Genomic DNA, 19,376 nt, shown 5'->3' on the forward strand with positions numbered 1-19,376 from the left:
GGGAAATATCCCGCTGTGCTGCCCGGCCGTAATAAACATACACTTTCTAACTTTAAACTGTTAGAGAGTTTTCGTCCGTCACAGTTAGGTATCAATACTAGATCAGTACCCATCTTTCTTTAATAAGTCACCCCTCCCAGGAGGGAGCAGGAGCTGGGTCAGGAGCTGTGGTGAGAGAAAAGGGGATGAGCTCGGCCTGGGAGGAACATGGGGGAGTCCCACACGCTCCGGGGGCGGAGGGGACACGACCCGCGGGGACCTCTCCTCACCTTCTCCCGCAGCGGAGGCCGAGCCGCAGCCCAGGCAGACAAAGCCCAACACGAAGCCTTCGAGCCCCAGCAGCATCTTGCGGGGGCAGGAGGGGCAGGATCCGGGAAAGGGCGGCGGCTGCCGGCAAGGGACTGGGATGGACTGGGACAGGCTGGGATGGACTGGGACACCGGGATACACCGGGAGACACCAGGAGACACTGGGATACACCGGGCTCAGGACTGGCACCCACTGGGAGCAGGATCAGAGCACACTGGGACCCAGCAGGACCAGAACTGGGGAACAGGGATCATCATGGGACCAACGGGGATATACTGGGAGTGACTGAGAGTGACTGGGATCATACTGGTGGAAAGTGGAACCTTACTGGGACAAGTGAATGTGACCGGGAGTAACTATGAGTATGCTGAGGACAACTGGGATATACTGGGAGTGACCATACTGGGAGTGACTGGGTCTACACTGGGGGCAACTGTAATTGACTGGATCTGTGCAACTGGGATTACAGTGGGAGGAAATGGGACCATGTTGAGGACAACTGGGATCATACAGGGAGCAACTGACACCACACTGAGGGTGACTGGGGTCATTCGGGGATCATACTGGAAGTGATTGGGAGTAGGCTGAGGCCAACTGGGACCATGTTGGGGCAACTGGGACCATGTTGGGGCAACTGGGATATATAGGGAGGGACTGGAATCATGCTGGAGTTGACTGGGAATGGCTATGAGCAGGGAATCATGTTGGAAGCTACTGGGAGCAACTGGGAGTGAGTAGAAACAAATTGGGATTTCCTGCGAGAGACCGGGAGTGACTGGGATCACAGAGAAACCTTAAAGGAAGTTACAGCAATAATACTGGGAGTATCTGGGAGTGAATGGAACCTTACTGGGTAACTGTGTGCAACCAGGACCATGCTAGCGGCAAATGGCACCATACTAAGAGTGACTGGGATCATACTGGAATCAAACTGGGAAGGGCTGGAGCCATAGTGGGAGTGAATGGGATCATACTGGAGGTAACTGGAACTGTACTGGGAGTGCCTGGAACTACAGAAGGGGTGAATGGGAACTATTGGGATCATAGTGGGAGTGACCAGGATGATATTGGGACCATACTGAGTGTAACTGAAAGTGACTGGGATCATACTGGGGGTGACTGGGAGCCACAGGGCCCATGCTGGGAGTGACCTGGGCCCCCCTGGGGGAACTGGGGGCACTGGCCCAGCTGGGGCTCAGGGTTGTTCTCCCCCAGGGCTGCCCCGGGTCCTGCTGCCACCCCCGGCCCCACAGAGCTGAGGGACAGGGCACAGCTGAGGGACTGGGGACAGCTGAGGTCCAGGGGACAGCCAGGGAACACGGCCTGGCCCAGGGACACTGAGCTCCAGCACTTTGGGCTGTTGTGCACGGGCTGTTGCCCTTGGGCTCCCAGCACAGGCCAAGGGGGGCGAATCTCCTCCACAAACTGTTGTTTGCTTGAAGCTTTGCTCTGGAACATTCCCAAGGAGCCACCTGCAGTGGCTGGAGCCTGGCTGGGTGCCACCAAAGCCGCTCCGGCAGTGCCCTCCTGCCCCGGGAAGGGCAGGGAACACCCAAGGAAAGGCTTGTGCTGGGCTCAGGGCAGGGACAGGGCACTCCCCTGGTGCTGCCACAGGCACAACAGAGCCGGCCTGGGGAAAGGATTGGCATTTGTGTCCCATGCAATCCCAGCAGGGATTGCTTCTCATTTCACTGTGTCATTGGATTGGTCATCGATTCAAATCATTTCCCCATGGAATTCCCATGGCAGTGGGCTGGGGAGGTGAGCCATGCATGGAATTCTCACCTGACTGAGATGAGACCAAGATCCAGCATTGGAAATTCCACTGGAATTCCTGCATTCCCAAGTCCCCCCATTTCTGCATCCCACATTCCCATGGGAATTCCCCTTCCCCTCCCACACCCACCTTTGTGCTCCAGAGCCTCCTGACCATATCTGATGTATTTTGGGGCCCTTCACACTGGTGTGTCCCAAGGTAAAGCTTCATCTGCTCCACCATGATCCCTTTGGATTCCCAGCACCTCGGGGTGATCCAGTTGAACCATCAGACACTGCAAAGCTCCCGGATCGCAGCTGGAAGGAGATGAAATCCCACCCGTCGTAGCTGCACCATGGGATCCATGGATTCTCTGCGGGACAGGAGGTCACAGCTGGAAACCACCTGCACCATGTGGAGACCTGGGAATGACGAGAGAAGGAACCCAGGAGTCGTGCCCCAGCCCCACAGAGCCTCTGGGAGTTCCCTGGATTCCCATTCCAGCCCCACAGATCCCCCCCATCCCTAGAGATACCATCCCGGCCCCTCAGAGTCCTCCATTCCCACAGATCCCAGCCCAGCCCCCAGCTCCCCCCACTCCCCCCTCTTCTGGGTGTACCGGCCCCATCCCCAGGTCACTGCCAGCCACGTGCCGGTTCCTCTCCTTGAGTCGGGTGTGGCTATCTATCCTGGTTTAGGGCAAATTTGGGAGAAAACCCCTGAATGGGATCCCTCTGGGGAGCAAACCCAAATGGCCCCTGCCCCCAACCGCTCTGGTAAAGAACTTCCTTGGAGAAAAGTGGAAAAAACTATTTTACTTAACAAACAAAGTGCATACAAGTACAAAGAATGAATAATATGAAACAATAAAACCTCTCCTTCTGGAGTGAGATGGCAAATTGAGAAAGTTCTTGCCGTGGATGTACCCTGGCTCTCTCTTAGTCTCTCATCAGTCCCAGTCCATGCTGCTGGAAAATGCTGAGGTCCAGGCCCTGGTGGGCTGCAGGTGCAAGCCCCCAGTGCTCCCTGGGTTTTTCCAGTCCAGAGCTGGTTTAAACAGTCCCAGGAGAAAAAAAAAAAAAAAAGAAAAAAATACAGTCCAGGGAACTTCTCTGCCCTAGCTAGCTGAAACTAACTAAAAGCAAAAAGATCTCTCCTGCAGTCTCTCCAAGCCTCCGCTGAACACCCTGTCCGGAGAAGAATGTGGAGGAGTCAGGCAATTCTATCAAAACAAACTCCGCGCTTCTCCTTGCTCTTAGAACCAGCCTTAAAAGCACAGAACTCAACAAACAGCACAAACAGAACAGAGGACTCGGGACACAAGCATCATAAAGTCACCCTAGGACACTATCTCAATATCCTGGGTCTGGCTGTCCCAATATTCTGGGTCTGGCTGTCCCAATATCCTGGGTCTGGCTGTCCCAATATTCCAGCTCTGCCTATCCCAATATTCCAGCTCTGCCTGTCCCAATATCCCAGCTCTGCCTGTCCCAATATCCCAGCTCTGCCTGTCCCAATATCCCAGCTCTGCCTATTCCAATATCCCAGCTCTGCCTATCCCAATATTCCAGCTCTGGCTGTCCCAATATCCCAGCTCTGCCTGTCCCAATATCCCAGCTCTGCCTGTCCCAATATCTGAGCTCTGGCTGTCCCAATGTCCCAGCTCTGTCTATCCCAATATCCCAGCTCTGCCTATCCCAATATCCCAGCTCTGGCTGTCCCAATATCCCAGCTCTGCCTATCCCAATATTCCAGCTCTGGCTGTCCCAATATCCCAGCTCTGCCTATCCCAATATTCCAGCTCTGGCTATCCCAATATCCCAGCTCTGGCTGTCCCAATGTCCCAGCTCTGCCTATCCCAATATTCCAGCTCTGCCTGTCCCAATATCCCAGCTCTGCCTGTCCTAATATCCCAGCTCAGCTCCCGCTGCTATCCCCGGTGTCTGTGGCTCCATCTGGCCCCGCTCGCTGTCCCAGCGCTCACAGGGGGTCCCGTCCACGTCCCCACAATCAAGGACTGGGGGACCCCCAGGCTGGGCTCCAACACCGCCACTTCCAGGGACTGCAGTGAGTGGAGAACTGCGGGGACACGGTGATTTGGGGGAGCTGGGGGACTGAAAGTGGGAGTTTGGGGATCCAGGGGGGTTATAGGTCAAGGAAAGGGGAGACTGGAAGAACTGGCTGAGCTGGGAAGGAGGTTCAGGGGCTCAGAGTCAAGGAAAGGGGGTGCAGGGACTGGGAGAGGGGGGATGGGGTGTCCAGGGAATCCTGTGCCCAGGAAAGGGGGTGCCAGTGATGCCTTGAGGAGGCTGACCTGGAACAGAGACTAGACAGAGCTAAAAGAATAAAGTAGTTATTCATTAAAAGGCCTTAAAAGGATACACCTTGGGCAGAGCAAGAGACTGGCCAGGGCTACACCCAAGATGAACCCAAAATGGTCACAAAATGGATGACCAGTCACGAGGTTTCACACTTTGATAAGTTTCTGGTCCATTTTCATATCAGGGTTAATTGTCCAATTTCAGCTTCAGGGTCTGAAGTCTCATCCTCCTTGTTTGCTCTCTTCAGTTCCCTGTTGTTTCCTTTTTGGGCCTGAAGCTTGTAAGGGTTGTCCTTGGTCTCAAGCTGGAGAAGGATTTGTTTTGTCTACCTGCCCTGTGAAGAGAACTTACTGAATAGGAAGCTCAGAGTTCCACACCAAGGCAGCACAGAATCTGAAAAACATGAAACCTAAAACTTAAGGCACCACCGGGGCTCCTCAGAGTGAGGAAAGGAGGGGCTGGGAAATGCAGGAGTGGGGGCTCAGGGGTCCCAGGGTCAGGGAAAAGGGTGGGTCTGGGGGCTGGGAGAGGCGGGGTGCCCGGGAATAGGTTGTGTTGGTACCGGATAAGGGGGTGCAGGGGGGGTCTCAGTGCCAGGCAAAGGGGTAAAAGGGAATCTCGGTTCTCAGGAATGGGGGTGCAGGGAGGTCTCAGGGTCAGGGAAACGGCAGGGCAGGGACTTGGAGAGGTAGATGGGAGTTCCAGGGGGTCCTTGACGCCAAGAAAGGGGATTCCAGGGTTTCCCAAGAAGGGGGGACCAGGGTGGGTAGACTTGGAATGTTTGGGAAGGGGGAGTTCGGGGGGGTCTCTGGTTTTGAAGAAAGGTGGGACTGGGGGCTGGGAACGGCAGGAATGGGGTTCCAAGGCATTCCAGGGCATCGCAGGGTGAAGCACACGGGAAGATTGGAGGCTGGGAGCCATTGGATGGCCGAGAATAGGGGAGCGGGGGGGTTCTGATGTCTGGAAATAGGGATTGGGGGGTGGTCCCTGTGCAGGAAAAAGGGAGCAGGGGGGTCCCGGTGCCGGGAATGGTGGTTCAGGGTCCCGGTGCCGGGGGGACCCACTCCCCCCTCGCCCCGCCAGGAGCGCCCCCAGCCCCAGCGCTGGAACCATCGCGCTGCTCCCACAAGATCCCAGTATGATCCCAGTATGATCCCAGTACAGCCCAGTCACTCCCACTGCTGGCATCCCCCCTCACCCCTCTCTCATTCCAACCTGTCCCGGCTCCATCCCCGCTGCTCCCGCGGGCTGCCAGGGGTTCAGGGAACGGGGGAGGAGGAGGAGGGAGGGAGGAAGAGGCGGAGCGGCAGCAGGAAGCAGGAAGCAGCGGGAAGAAGAGCAGAGGAGGCAGCGGGCGGCTCCAGAGCCCCCTGAAGCCGCGGAACCCCCGGGACCATCGTCCCCCATCCCGCAGGTGCCCGGGGAGGGGGAGCTCGCCCCAAATATCCCGGGGCTCCCTGGGTTTGGGGTGGTTTTTGGGGGGATGTTTGGAGCTTGCAGGGCTCCAAAGCCGAGGCGCAGATTCCCCTCGGGGGGACATCGGGGGCTCCCCGGGAGGTGTTTTTGGGCGTCCCGGTGCTGGAAGTGGCTGCTCCCAGGATGAGCCCAGTTGCGCCCTCCTTGTGCATAACAAGGATTGTGAGGTGGACGAATATCATTGAAAGCAAATTTTCAGAAACTGTTTCCCTTAGGCTTCACCTGAGAAGGGTGATTTTCAGAATGTTGGGGATAAATGAAAATAAAAATCCTTAAATGTGTCAGAATTAAAAATTCGATAGAATTTTTAATTAGTAGGTTTTAATTAGAAATAAGTAGAATTTTGTTTTCATATTTCTCTCTTCTTTGGTATCTTTGAGTAAAAGCGAAGACAATAAATCCTTAATCCTGTTAACTCATCCGAATTATGAAATGGAGTACAGAGGAGGAGAGGTTTGTGTTCTCTGAGCTATTTCTAGGAAAAGAAGGGGACGATTTTAAGGAATCAGGTTAACACATAGTAGAAGTAAATGCTGTATAGCAATACTTGTGTCACCAAAGTGTTTTGATTTGGTTTTTTGGTGATTTTTTTTCTTTGGTTGGCTGGGATGTTTGGCTTTCTGTTGGTGTGGTTGTTTGGTTTGTTGGGGTTTTTTTGTTTGTTTTGGTTTTCTTGGGGGGGTTGTTTTTTGGCGTGTCTTTGTTTTGGGTTTTTTTTGTGGTCTTTTTTTTTGGGGGGGGTGGAAGGGGGTTTGTTAGTAACCACCCCCAAACCCCGCACCCCTGTGTGGTTCCAGTTGCCTGGGCACTCCCAGTATGAGCCCAGTCATTCCCTATTATGGTGCAGTTTACCCCAGCACAGTCCCAGTTTCTCCCAGTTGCACCCACTTTTATTCAGTGTGTTCGCAGTTCTCCCAGTTACCCTAGTATAGCCCCAGTCACTCCCAGTATGATGCCAGTCTCTCCCAGCAGAGCCTCAATCACTCACAATTGCCCCCAGTTTCCCCCAGCATGGTCCCAGTTCCCCCCAGCACATTCCCAGTGGCTCCCAGTGTGGTCCCAGTCACCACCTGCATGGCCTCAGGCACTCCCAGTATATCCCAGTTGCCCTGAAGATTCTTGTAGTCATTGCCAGGCACTCCCAGTTACCTCAGCGTGGTTGAGTTGCCCCCAGTTTTATCCCAGTCACTGCCAGTACATCCCAGTTGTCACCAGCATGCACCCTGTCATTCTCAGTTGCTCCCAGTTTCTCCCAGTGTGAGCACAGTTGGCTCCCAGCATGGGCCTGGTAGCTCCCAGTAACCCCCAGTCAGGGTCCAATCACACCCACTATAATCCCAGTATGATTGCAGCCACTCCCAGTATGATGCCAGTGCCCCCCAGTGTGATCCCAGTTGCTCCCTGTCAGTACCAGTATGACCCCAGCAGCCTCCAGTATGATCCTCATGGCTCCCTGTCTCTCCCAGTATATCCCGGTGACCCCCAGCATGCTCCCAGTCACCACAGTTTTTTCAAGTTGCTTTCAGGGTGGTTCCAGTTGCTCACAGCCACTCCCAGTCAATCCCAGTATGAGTCCACTCACCCTCAGTCTCACCCAGCATGGACCCAGCGTCTCCCACTGTGATCCCAGTATAATCCCGGTTGCTGCCAGAATAGTTCCAGTTGTTCCCAGTTCCTCCCAGTATGATCCCAGTTGTCCCTAGAATAGTCCCAGTCCCTCTCAGCATCGTCCCACTCACTCCCAGTTGTCCCTAGCGTGGTCCCAGCTGTTCCCAGTATGGTTCCAGTTCCCCCAGTATGGTTCCAGACACTCCCAGTATATCCCAGGTACCCCAGTAAAGTTCTGGTTACCTCAGAGCAATCCCCATAATTCCCAGTTACACCCAGTTGCCTCCAGCATGATCCCAATTTCTGGCAGCTGCCCAAAGCGTGGTCCCAGTTGCTCCCAGTATGATCCCAGTTGCTCCAGTTGTGGTCTCAGTCCTCTCAGCATGGTTCCAGCACCTTCCAGTTGATCCCAGTAGCTCCCAATGTGTCCACATTTTCCTCCCAACATGGGCCCAGTAGCTCCCAGTAACCTCCAGTCAGGATCCATTCAGACCTGCTGTAATCTCAGTGGCTCCCAGGATGATCCCAGTAGGACCCAGTCACCTCCAGTTTCATTCCAGTCACCCCCAGTATGACTCCAAGCTCTCCCAGATGCTCCCAGTATTATTCCAGTCATGCCCAGAGTGACTCCCTGTCACTTCCAGTAAGGGCCCAGTTGCTCCCAGTCACCTCCAGCATGGTTCCAGTCACTGGCAGCACCTTTCCAGTCACTCCCAATCTGGTTCCAGTAGGATGCTAGTATGACCCCAGCATGGGCACAGCTGCTCCCATTATCATCTAGCGTGGTTCCAGTTACCCATTTACTCCCACTGTGGTTTCAGTCTCTCCTGGTGTATCCCAGTTGCTCCCAGCATGTTCCCAGTCACTCTCAGTTGCACTGAGTTGATTCCAGCCTGATCCCAGTTACTCCCAGCCACTCCCAGTCACCCTCAGTGCAGTTCCAGTTGCTCCAAGAATGATCGTGTATGATCCCAGTGTCCCCAAGCAGGACCCAGCCTCTCCCACGGTGATCCCAGTAGGATCCCAGTTGCCCCCAGCATGGTTTCAGTTGCACCCAATTGCCCCCAGTATAGTCCCAGTCAGTCCATAGATGATCCCAGTCCCTCCCAGTCCTGCCCAGTTGCCCTCAGTGTAGACCCAGTCACTCCCACTCACTCCCAGTTGCCCCCAGCGTGGGGTCCCAGTTCTCCCCAGCATGGTCCCAGCTGTTCCCAGTGTGGTTCCAGTCCCCCCGTTATGGGCACAGACACTCCCCAGAATATCCCAGTTGCCCTCAGCATGCTCACAGCCATTCCCAGTCAGTTCCAGTTGCCCCACTAAGGCTCCAGTTAGCTCAGTACAGCCCAGTCACTCCCAGTGATGCCACTCCTGGGATCCCCCACCCCTGTCTGCGTTCCCCCAGCCCAAATCTGCCGAGAGGAGCCCCAAGGGCTGGAAGTCCCCAGCCAGGGTCCCCAGCAAGGCTGGAGGAGCAGAGCCCTGTGTCCCCCAGGAGCCCAAAGTGGGGAGCCCAGAGAGGGGAGAGTGCCGCGATTGGCGGGACCCTCAGCAGCCTGGAGAGGGGCAGGGGGGGACTCCTTAGAGCCCCTGCACCCCGAAGCAGAGAATGAGGGGAGAAGGGACCCAAGGGACCCCCAAACCCCCAGCATCCCTGAGTGGGGAGGTGGAAAAGGGGGAAACTTTGTATTCCTGGGACTCCCAGCACCCTGGGGAGGGCGGTGACCAAATAGATGCAGGACCCCGAGTACGAGTGTGACCCCCAGCAGCTGGGACAGGGGGGAAGCCCTTAGGACCAAAGGGGGAAGACGAGAGACAGAGAATTCCTGGGAGGCATTTTCAGGGCTGAATCATTTTGTTGGGAGGTTTTTCTGGACCCCAGATGCCCGGTGACTTCTAGAGATGGACTTGGGCAGGGGACCTTCAAACTCAACGGGCTCATCCCTTGTTTTAACTGAAATCACGATTTCATATTCCCAAACCTTGGCCAGATGGAGGAGGAGGCTGCAAGGAAGAGGAAGATGCCCCAGGACAGGCAGGCAGGTGAGGAGGAAGTCAGTGCCCCTTTCCCCCTCTCTCCTGCTCCATCTCCCAGCCCCGCATGGCCTCTGGCTGCAGGACAGCCCCGCTGCCGATGCCGTCCTGCCAGGGATGCATTGGGGGAAATCTCCTTCCCCTTCCCTGTGGCAGGGAGGCAAATCCCATCCTGTCCTTGTCCTTCCTCCTCTAGACAAGGAGCTGAGGATGAAGACCAGGGAGTACAAATCCCCACTGCAGAACCTCGTGGAAGAGGCCGTTTTGAGCAGCTCCAGAGGACACGAATCCAATGGGGAGGAAAAGCCCCAGAGATCCTGCAGGAGGAGGGGCTCCAAACCCATTCCAGGGTACTCTGAGGAGGAAAGACCCACCCTGTGCCAGGAAGGTGGACAGAGCTTCAGCCAGGGCTCGGAGCTGGTGGTCCATGAGCAGCATCATGACAGGGAGAAGCCCTACAGGTGCTTGGAGTGTGGGAAGAGCTTCAGGTGGAACTCCCTCCTGATCAAACACCAGAGCATTCACAGAGAGGAGAGGCCCTTCTGCTGCCCTGACTGCGGGAAGGGCTTCAAGCGCAACTGCACCCTCATCACCCACCAGCGCATCCACACTGGGGAGAGGCCCTATGAGTGTCCCAAGTGTCAGAAGAGGTTTCAGTCCAGCTCCAATCTCCTCAAGCACCAGCGCCTTCACACAGAGGAGAGGCCCTTCCGCTGCCCCGACTGCAGGAAGGGCTTCAAGCAAAACTCCCACCTCATCACCCACCGGCGCATCCACACTGGGGAGAGGCCCTACGAGTGTAGGGAATGTGGGATGAGCTTCAGCCAGAGCTCCCTCCTGATCTGCCACCAGAGGATCCACACCAAGGAACGGCCCTACGAGTGTGAGCAATGTGGGAAGAGCTTCATCCAGCGCTCCCACTTGATCTGCCACCAGAACATCCACGCTGAGGAAAGGCCATACAAGTGTGGGGAATGTGGGAAGGGCTTCAACCAGAGGTCCCTTTTGATCATTCACCAAATGCTCCACACTGGGGAGAGGCCCTACGAGTGTACCAAGTGTCAGAAGCGGTTTCAGACCAGCTTCACTCTCCTCCAGCACCAGCGGATTCACAGAGAGGAGAGGCCCTTCCGCTGCCCTGACTGCAGGAAGGGCTTCAAGCACAACTCCACCCTCATCAGGCACCGGCGCATCCACACTGGGGAGAGGCCCTACGAGTGTGGGGAATGTGGGATGAGCTTCAGACAGAGCTCCCTCCTGATCTGCCACCAGAGGATCCACACCAAGGAACGGCCCTACGAGTGTGAGCAGTGTGGGAAGAGCTTCAGCCAGCGATCCCACTTGATCTGCCACCGGAACATCCACGCTGAGGAAAGGCCATACAAGTGTGGGGAATGTGGGAAGGGCTTCAACCGGAGGTCCCAGCTGATCGTCCACCAGATGATCCACACTGGGGAGAGGCCCTATGAGTGTCCTGAGTGTGGGAAGAGGTTTCAGACCAGCTCCCATCTCCTCCTGCACCAGCAGATTCACACAGAGGAGAGGCCCTTCCGCTGCCCTGACTGCAGGAAGGGCTTCAAGCGCAACTCCAACCTCATCATCCACTGGCGCATCCACACTGGGGAGAGGCCCTACGAGTGTCCCCAGTGTGGGAAGAGCTTCTCACGCAGCTCTCACTTGACCAAACACCAACGGAGGCACCAGTAAGGGAAGCCCTGCGAGTGCCCCGACTATGGGGAAAGCTTCCTGCAGTGCTACAACTCCATCCCCCATTAGGGGACCCACATTGGGAAGACACTGGGGTGGTGGTCCTTTAGTTTGGTGGTTCCTAATATTCTTTTGGTTCATCTTCATCATTTTAAAACCAGCAAAATTGGACTGAAAATCAACAAATTCATCAAAGGCATCTGAAGCCTCACTTTTTCCTTGTGTTTCAAGAGAATCTGGGATTCCAGATGATACTTGGGAGGATTTGGGGGTATTTGGTGTGGTTGTCTCCATTTCTTAACACTCAAAGAGACAAGAGGGTTTGATCTGTCACCTCAAAAACACTCATTGCCACTGAAAACTACTCAATCCCACCGCAAAATTACTCAATTCCTCAGCCCCTCAGCATGGAATGGGGTTGGAAAGGGGTTGGGCAAAGTGGGATGCAGATCAGGAGGGGTGAGGTGAGCATTGGGTGGGGCAGGATGGGTGGGATGGGGATTGGGAGGGGTGGGATGGGAGAAATAGGGCTTGGGAAGGGGGTCTTGATGTCCAGGAGAGCTGGGATGGGTTTGGGTGGGGATTGGGAGCATGTGGTGAAGTCTGGAATGAGACAGCCAAAGGTTTGGGATGATGAAGGGAGGGGGAACCCATTCTTGAGTGAGTTTTTGGGTATTCCATGTTCTTGAAGGGATTTTGGTGCATCCCAGGTTTCTGAGGTGGTTTTGGGATGGTCACTGCCCCAGCCCCAGCCACTGCAGCCTCTGGTGCAGCCCCAAAGTGGCTGCCAAGCCCCTGGCACCCTGAAAACCTGTGAGACCTGAAAACCTCACACCTGTGAGAGGGGCCAGAGCAGGTGAGGCTGTGACACAGGTGTGACACTGACAGGTCCCACGGCCCTGGAGCTCACAGCAGCTGAAATGACGCTGGATCCAAGGCTCTGACTTGTGCATCTCTCTCTCTCTCTTTTCTCCTCACTTCCTCTTCTCAAAATCTGGGTAACTTGAAATTGCAGGGTTTAGAGTTTTCTGAGTCAGTGCTTTGTGAAGTGCCTTACCATAATTCCAGGTTTAATGAAAGTTATAAACTAAGTTAAATACTATTCCTCTGCAAATGGTTGAGTCATAGTTTCTAAGTTCAGGTAAATACTGTCAAGTGCTGTTCTTTTGCTAAATTGTGAAGTTGAAGGTGTAAGTTCAGGTTAGGGTATAAGTCAAGTCCTGTTAAGTTGGAGCTCTGTGACACTTTTAGGCCATGTTCCTTTTATCCTTGCGCTCACTGCCCTCTTGTCACACACACTGGGACAGTCCTCGGTTCGTTTCTGGTTTGATTGCCTGGATTTTGTTTGGTTGTGTTGTTGCTTTCCTTCCTTGCTGTGCCTGAAGTGTCCAGTCATGGACAGAGTGACTCTTGCAAGGAATTTTGTCATGCCTCACCACCTGTGCTCCTAACTGGTGATTTTTGTCAAATATGCTAATCTGCTAAATTTATAGAACTGTATTCACCCTTTGGGGGGCTGGGCGTTTTGTGGACATTTTCCATATCTGCCCCTTGGAGGCCTCCAATAAAGATCAGCCTTTCTATTACCTCCTCTATAATATTTTCTCCAAGGCTGTTACTTTATTTCTGGGTTCTTGAAGGCATCAACACAGCCAGGCCTCATGGCACCAGGAGAGCTCTGTGACACAAGGACATCTTGGGGAACCAAGTGTCCACTGCAAACACAGCGGGGCCTCATGGAAGCCAGGTGCCACTTGGATAGTGCCAGGGCACGTGGAGCTCAGTGTCCACTGTGACACAGCACAGCCCCATGGAACCCAGCAGAGCATTGTGACAACAGGGAATCTCATGGATGCAAGGCTCTACTTGGGCAAAGTGGGGCCTCCTAGGATACAAAGCCCTTTCCACGTGCCTCCCTCGCCTGGCTGTGGTGTCCTTGTTTGTCAGCAGTGGTTTATTTGCCCACCTGAAGCCCCCCTCCATCTCCTCCCCATCCCTGGATCCGGCCCTGTCAGTTCTGTACTCGCTGGTGCCTCCAGCCCTGAACCCCCTCATCTCCAGCCTGAGGAATAAGGAACTCATGGAGTCCATGAGGAAATTGCTGGCTGGATTTCAGAAGCAAAAACCTGCCTCTTTTCTTCTGCAGAACCTTCTGAATATAACTTATTTCAATATCAATGTTTGTGTCCTTTTTTTTCCATTTTTGCATTTTTTTTAATACATTCCTACTGTTATGATTTCCACAAACAAGTATCACTACTCAGAGTATTTCTCCATGAGTATCTGCCATTATTCAGTATCTCAATGACTTTCAAAAGCTTTGTTCCCTATGCATCTGAATAAAATAATGATCTTCTGCAGATGTGAAGGAAAGAGGCTCGCAGCAGAGCCAGCACAGACAGGGACAATGGCCCTGGCTCTTTCCACATCTGCTCTTCCCAGCTCCACACTCCCCTTCCCAGCCCTTCTGTGGGTGCAAGGCCGGAGTGCTCGGGCAGATTGGTCACTGTCCTGCTGCATGTCTGTGCTGTGACCATCCTCCTCAGCAAGGGCCTCAAAAAGCAAAGGCCACATGTGTAAGGACAGAAATAACAACTGAGATCAATTCTCTACTTCCCATCAGCAGACAATGTCCAGCCAGCTCCTGGCAGGAAAGGATGGAGTACATGTCCTTTGTGCTTGGTATGAGAAATGTCTCAATAATAAAAGACATCCACAGCCCTCACCGCCACCCCCATCGCCCTTCTTTCCCCTCAGTTTATTGCTGACCATGACATCACAAGGAATGGGAGCTCCCTTGGGTCAGTCCAGCCCAGCTGTCCCCTCCCTGTGCCCTCAGGAACACTTTCCCACCCCCAGCCCATTGGATGGGGGGTGTCAGACATGCCCTGGGCAGAGGTCAGGGCAGGGCTGGCCATGTCAGGGCAGAGCCAGGGGGGCAGCGAGATGGGAGTGTGCAGCAGCTGTGGGACAGGGCAGGACAAGCTGTGCTGGACATGGCCAAGGGCCCTGGCAAGGCTGGCAGTGCCCAGGAGAAGCCAAGTCCTGGTGTCCTGGGGCACAGCAGCCTCTGTGCCACCAAGGGCTGTGAGGAGACACCTTGTCCTGAGGCCCTGGGGCCTCCTGGCACAGCCCCAGCAAGGCTGGGCACTGTCAGCCCCTTGTGCTGCCCTCAGCATCCCCCTCACATCCCAGTGGCCTCAAGGATGTGCTGGAAGGAGTCCCTGGGGAGCCTTGGTCAGCAATGGCCCTGGGGGGCTCCTTCATGCTCCCAGGGACTGCAGGTTTTTCCAAGGACTTTGGGTTTTGCTTTTGTCCTGGATTTCTGAGAGGTTTGTGCAATCATGGCCCCAATTATCTACTTTAACAAGTTCCCTGGGATTCTTAGTCAGTAAAAATCTCAGTGGGGGTCATCAATACTTCAGGGTAGTCAAGGTCTATTGAAATACTCTTTTTTTGACACAAAAATATGTCAAAAAAGAGTCTGAGATGTTTGTGCAATCATTGCCCCAATTAACTCCTTTAATGAGTCCCTTGAGATTCTTGGCCTGTAGCAACACTCAGTAGGGCTCATTAATGCTTGGAGATACTCAAGGTGTTTAAGGTACTTTGGATTTTCCTTCCCTCACTGAATTTCTGAGAGGTTTTTGTGCAATCCTGGCCTCCAGTTCTCTCCTCCAAGGACTCTATGAGGAGCCTGTGTTGGGGATGGACCTTAGTGGGACCCATTGAGATACAGAGATACTTTGGGTTTTTCTTCTGACTTTGACTCCTGGAAAGGTTTGTGCAAACTCCTCTCAGCCCTGAGGTTCCAGGGCTCAGCAGCAAATACACCACAGGGCTCATTAGGAGAAAGCAAGTCCTGACAAACCATGGCTGTGCCTTGATTTCCGTCTGATCTGGTGCAGTTCATTAGGAAGTCATTTTAGGAAGTCAGGAGTTATGGAGAAATATTTCAAAGAGCCTCTAAGAAATATGTACTCCTATTTTCATGGGTGAGGTTTTCTCTTTAGATCAGAGGTGAGTACAGAATTCATTGATTGATATTGATCCAGGGACTCTCCTCAGGAGGTCTGGCCTGCTCAGAGAAGCTGTGCCTTGAGGTCTGACCCAGTGTGGACAACCTTGTTCCACATCATCAAACCCCCTCCTGTCTCTCCTCACTACGCTGGAACCATCTTTGCTCAGAGAACTGGCTGCACACAACCAAAGAAGGATTTTCTTCTTTTATTTTTGAAGCAATCTAAAACTCCTGAGTTTCCCCGTTGAAAACAGAAACCTTCCTCTAGTGTGGGCCAAGCCCAAGGTGCCACCAAGAGCACTGCAGCCCTGCCCTGGGCCAGGAGAGAGGGTGGATCATCATCCCAACCTGCCCTGGGCCATTGCAAGGGGCTGTGGCCATGGACACTGCACTGACCCCACTGCTGGCTTTGGATCCCTCATCCCTTCAAGTTTCCTTGGAAAGCACCCCAAGGACCCATTTCTGCAGCCAGGTTCCATGGCTGGGGGGGATGTGGGGGGCTGCAGGTGGTCAATGCCCCATCCCTGGAAACATTCTAGTCCAGCTGGGACAGGGCTCTGAACAACCTGATGTGGTGAAAGATGTCCCTGCTCATCCCAGGCCTGGACAAGAGGCCTGAGTGAGGCCTGAACAGCAGGCCCTGAGCCAAAGGTGACCTCTGCATCAACCTTCCAACCAAAGGTTATCTTAGTATCTGCTCATTAGTGAAATATGCATGGTCATTAGCACTGTGACAGATGTATCCACTCATTAGTGAAACATGTATTGACCTTTCTGTGTTTAGAAGCCAGACAAGGCCATGAAATCTGACATCTGGCCTTGTTTGGGGCTGGATGGTCAAAGTCACCTCCCTTGGTTCCTCCTTGGGCCCTGGCCAGGCTTTGGGAGGAACCCAAGAGGAGGATGAAACCAGATGTTCCTGCACTAGAAGTGCTGTCAGTTTGTTCATTCAGCACTGTCAGAGCTGGGCCCTCTCACAGCCAGGTTGGAGCCTCACCTGTGGCTGGAGGCACCTGCAGGAATTCCCAGTGTCCGGGAGTGGCTCTCCAGTCCTTGGCTGGGACAGCTTCCCCCAGCTGATGTGTGGATGTGAGTGATGGGAAAGTCTGAGGGGAACTGGTGATGGATCTTTCTCAATCCCTGCAGGCAATCTTTGGTAGTGATGGTTGGGTGCATTGCTGAGCTGCTCCTTTTGTGCTCCTTTGCTGCTTTGAACTGTAGTAAATGACACTGATTCCTTCAGGTGGTGTCTGTGTCTTTGGTGCTGACCCTGCCCACTGGTAAAACAACACTGGCAGAGTCTGGCCAGATCACACCAAAATGTCACTTTTTAAATGTAAATGTGAGGAACCAGTCCCATCTGAAATTCGTGGATGAGAAGCCCTTTCCTAGATCTTGCTGGCTCTGGAGTGGGCTGAGGTCAGAGCACCCTGTCAGTGGTGGGGCAGTCAGGTAAAAGAGGCTGAACTGCTGGATGTGTTAAAATGCATCCAAAAATTGCATATGGAAAAAGGCAAAGAACTTGTGGGTTTGGGAAGATGAGGATGGATTTTGTTAACAGCACATTGGAAACAGCACCACAAAAGGAAGAATTGGTTTTGGAATGCTCCCACATGGAGTGAGAGAAGGAAGGTTTAAATCTTGAGCTCAGGTTTCTTTGTGCAAGTGAAATATAGTATTATAGTTATTATTAGTAAAAGCTATTGCAAAATATACTGTGATATATTTTTTTTCAATTTAATTAAAAATCAATAATGTGAAAGAATGCTGATTTTTTAGCTTTGGCTTCTATCATGGGTTGGCACAGTTTTGTTTTCTGGTTATAGAGAAATGTGAAATGTTTTTCCCTGCCATCACCCTGGAGTGGTTTTTGTGGGGGGAGGACAGGGACCTATCAGAAAGCTGGCTGGGATATTGGCAGCTAAGTTGAGCTTTGGGAAATGTCGATGTGACTTTGGAGGGGACATTTTAAACTAATCTGCTGCTGATCTGTCTCTCTCTCTCTCGCTTTGGAATCAGCCATGAGGTGACATCGTGGGCGGTGGGCAGGCCCCGGTCGGGCCCCTGAGAGCTGCTGCCCACATGGGAGCAGCCTGGGTTGAGCCCTTTTACAGCTTTGTGGTAGCTCTGAGCTGGGCCGCCCTGGATGAGACCGAGGGGTGGAAAAAAGGACATCTGCCAGCTTCCTCCATCAGCACAGCTTTGCATTTTCTACAGCTCATGCAGCCTGGCGCTTGCACGTGGCCCTTGCAACCTCGGGCGGATTTAACCCTTTCCTAGCAACATGGAGCTTTTAAAGCACAACTCTTCCTTGAGAGAAAGAAAGAAATCAGAGGGTACATAGAACAGACACTGAATGAAGTCAGTTAGATTAGAAGTGAAAGAATTAATAATATTGGAATAGGATTGATGAAGTGGATATTTTTAACCGGACTTCTCTAGGGTAAACCATGGAGAAATGGACTGTTCTTTGCAGCATCTTAGTGTTGTTGGGTAGAATGCTATTCTAATCAAAACTGAGGACTGATGTAATTGAAATTTATTTGGGAACTTTAAAGCCCCCACTCCTGGGTTAAAAGGAGGTCTCAGCCTTTGAGACAAAGATGATTTTAGATTAGAAGAAGTATTCGTAAATAGTACCCCAGATACAGTGAGAGGCCTTGCTGATAGAACATCACAGTCTGTGAAAACTCTGGGTGACAGCAGATGTGTGCCATTGAGAGCACTGGACTATTCTGTCATGTAGCAAACATCTTCATAAAAAAATCTCAGAGAGACTCTTCTCCAAAAAGTAATGAGTAATTATGTCTAAATAGTGAAACTGACTGAAAATCTCAAGTTGTGTCTTTCTATGTTGTTCAATAAGAAAGTTAATAATTTTTAAGAGAAGTGTGTTTTAAAGTGTCATTCTGTTTTAGATTAAGTTTTCTTTTTCTCAACTATTTTTTTATTCTTTTAGTGTGTGTTAATAAAAATTCTTTTGTTCATCTTTTAAGCTTAAGACTGCTTTGGGTTTTTTGTTGTTGTTGTTGTTTTTTGTTTGTTTGTTTGTTTGTTTGTTTTTTCTCCTAATCTCTCCCCTCCACAAAAAGAGAATAAATACTAAAAGCCCTACATTAATTGGTGTTTCTGCCTGGTTTTATTAAATTAAAACCATTACACCTGTCAGGGAATTGCCATAGAAACCCAGCTGATTGGAAATGCAATGGTGGACAAAGGTTTTAGTAGGGCCTGTCATAATAGCACAAAGGGTGGTGGTTTTAAACTAAAGGAAGGGAGGTTCAGATAAGGGGAGATAAGGAGGAAATTCTTGATGATGAGGTTGGTCATATACCAGGACAGGTTCCCAGGGAGGAGGTCAATGCCCCATCCCTGGAAACAGTCAAGTCCAGCTGGGACAGGGCTCTGAACAACCTGATCTGGTGAAGATGTCCCTGCTCATGGCAGGGGTTTGGATGAGATGAGCACTGCAGAGCTCTTCCCATCCAAAGCATTCCAGGATTGCATGGGGAGAAGGGGCTGCTCACTGGACTCCATCCACTCCCTTGACTCCTCCTTGTCTCTGCTGGAGCCCACATCCAGCAGCCAAAGGCAGCCCCTTCTCTGGCCTTTCCCTGCCCTGCCCCAGGGGCTGACAGAGCCAGGGTGGCACAGGTGACCTTTAGGCTTTGCAGGGCTCAGGCACAGCGGCTGGGACAGAGTCAGGGCTGAGGTCACACTCTGTGGGCTGGGGCAGAGCCCAGCCAGAAATGAGCCCTGGAGCAGCAGCTCTGCAGTGGTGGCCACCAGGCCGCCTTGCCAAGGGAGGCTTCTGGCCATGGCCTGGAAGCAGCTGCTGCTGCCAAGGTGCCTTTGGTGCCTCAGGCTCTCCCTGGCACAGCTCCCAGCACGGCACTCTGCACTTGTGCCCGAGGCCTTCACTGTGTTGGGGCTGGCCTGGGGCTTTTCCTGCAGTGGGATCTGCCCTGGTCCTGGCACAGGAAAGGCAGTTCCTGCTGGAGCAGGCGGCTCTGCCTGCAGTGGGCTCAAACAACTCCAGCAAGGCCCTGTTTACTTCCAAATTGCTTCCTAGAGCCCTATATTCTATACTTGTTATAGCTCCTATACTGTGGTGTAAATAACTCTTTTTTTTTAATTTACTCTGTGG

General features: G+C 52.8%; 1 protein-coding gene across 1 annotated transcript; it reads left to right on the top strand.

Annotated features, from left to right (window-relative positions):
• Nucleotides 1–5,697: 5,697 nt before the first annotated feature.
• LOC120747941 (zinc finger protein OZF-like) lies at nt 5,698–11,419 on the top strand. The gene is made up of 3 exons (XM_040054003.1): nt 5,698–5,800; nt 9,459–9,510; nt 9,698–11,419. Exons 2-3 carry the CDS (start codon nt 9,459–9,461, stop codon nt 11,206–11,208), a joined length of 1,563 nt encoding a protein of 520 aa, XP_039909937.1. The 5' UTR covers nt 5,698–5,800; the 3' UTR covers nt 11,209–11,419.
• Nucleotides 11,420–19,376: the final 7,957 nt, after the last annotated feature.

This window comes from Hirundo rustica, unplaced genomic scaffold, assembly GCF_015227805.2.
Source record: "Hirundo rustica isolate bHirRus1 unplaced genomic scaffold, bHirRus1.pri.v3 scaffold_320_arrow_ctg1, whole genome shotgun sequence".
NCBI lineage: Eukaryota > Metazoa > Chordata > Aves > Passeriformes > Hirundinidae > Hirundo > Hirundo rustica.

Excerpts from the sequence above, each read along its gene's own strand:
- LOC120747941 (XM_040054003.1), top strand. The coding sequence starts at position 9,459 with ATGGAGGAGGAGGCTGCAAGGAAGAGGAAGATGCCCCAGGACAGGCAG. Across the intron at positions 9,511-9,697 it reads GCCCCAGGACAGGCAGGCAG|ACAAGGAGCTGAGGATGAAG; the intron begins GTGAGGAGGAAG and ends TTCCTCCTCTAG.